Source organism: Phalaenopsis equestris, unplaced genomic scaffold (genome assembly GCF_001263595.1).
Source record: "Phalaenopsis equestris unplaced genomic scaffold, ASM126359v1 Scaffold000644, whole genome shotgun sequence".
In the NCBI taxonomy this organism is placed as follows: Eukaryota; Viridiplantae; Streptophyta; class Magnoliopsida; order Asparagales; family Orchidaceae; genus Phalaenopsis; species Phalaenopsis equestris.
Genome location: NW_018165084.1, coordinates 52,600 through 53,946, shown reverse-complemented (window position 1 = coordinate 53,946; position 1,347 = coordinate 52,600). Strand labels below are relative to the sequence as shown.

At 39.9% G+C, this 1,347-nt stretch overlaps 1 protein-coding gene across 1 annotated transcript in view; it reads left to right on the top strand.

Annotated features, from left to right (window-relative positions):
• The window catches only part of LOC110030062, a 35,929-nt gene that overhangs the window by 812 nt on the left and 33,770 nt on the right, over window positions 1-1,347 (top strand). The window contains exon 3 of the mRNA XM_020732605.1: window positions 11-139. Within this exon, the coding sequence (XP_020588264.1) occupies window positions 11-139 (129 nt within the window). The remainder of the gene's footprint in view (window positions 1-10; window positions 140-1,347) is intronic.

Below are 1,347 nucleotides of genomic sequence, written 5' to 3'. Positions count from 1 at the left end.
GCTTCTATAGGTCCTTTGCTGGCATTGGAGGTGTCCTCAGAAACTCAAATGGTAAGTGTCTCCTACATTACCAGACTCCTGTTTTTGCTACTGATGCTCTGGAAGCTGAGGTACCATCCACTGGGTTTTCATTGAGGAGGTTTTGCATGCTAGAGGCTTCAATATGGACTTCATAAGCTTAATCAGAAGAAGGCTGAATAATAATGCCCACTCTATTCTCATCAATGGAAAGACACATGGTTTCTTTACTGCCTCAAGGGGAATCAAACAAGGTGACCCTCTATCCCCCACTATTTTTATCCTTGTCTTTAACTATCTTTCTGTTATTCTCAACCAAATTCCAAACCTATCTCCTCACAACCTATTCAACCACAGTTCAAACATTGCCATCAGCCATCTTTCATATGGAGATGATTTTATTCTTTTTTCTAAGGCCACTAAACCTGCTGCTAAATAAATCCAAACCCTTCTCAATGATTTTCTGTCTTGCTCTGGACTACAGATTCAAGCTTCAATTTGATGATGATGTGACTAAGATTCAAGCTAAGCTCACTAATTGGACTAATTCTTTCTTATCAAATGGAGGAAGGATTACTCTCCTAAAACATGTACTGTCTGCCTTCCCCTCCTACATTAAATCCAATTTGATGATGTTGTGACTAAGATTCAAGCTAAGCTCACTAACTGGACAAATTCTTTCTTATCAAATGGAGGAAGGATTACTCTCCTAAAACATGTACTGTCTGCCTTCCCCTCCTACATTCTACAAATGAAAATTATGAAAAAGAGGACTCAGCAGCTTCTTGAAACAACCTTCAATAGATTTCTTTGGTCAGGACAAAGAACACAGAAGCATTGGACCAACTGGAATTCTATCTGTAAACCTACTCATAATGGAGGTTTAGGTTTCAGAAGCTTCAAGCATCTGCACCTGATCAATTTTTGCAAGTTGTGGATACACTTTAGAGCTCAAGAGTCTCTTTGGGCTATCTTTCTTAAAGGCAAGTATTGCAGAGGTTCTCATCCCACCCTTGCTACATCCAAATTGGGAGACTCCAGAATCTGGTCTCACATGATTAAACATAAAGATAAAGCTGAAGATTACTTTATATGGGGCCTTGGAGAGGGAACCTCAATTTTGGCTTGACAACTGGATGGGGGATGGGAAGCTTGCTGACAAGCTGACTGTTCCCCACCCAACTTCTACCAAAGTGTCAGATTTCTGGAATGATAACCAGTGGAACCTTACTACCTTAAACAGCATACTGGATAACGATACCATTAGAAGGATTAACAACATTCTTGTGGATACTATTAAGAAGGACAAACTCATTTCCAAACAAGGGG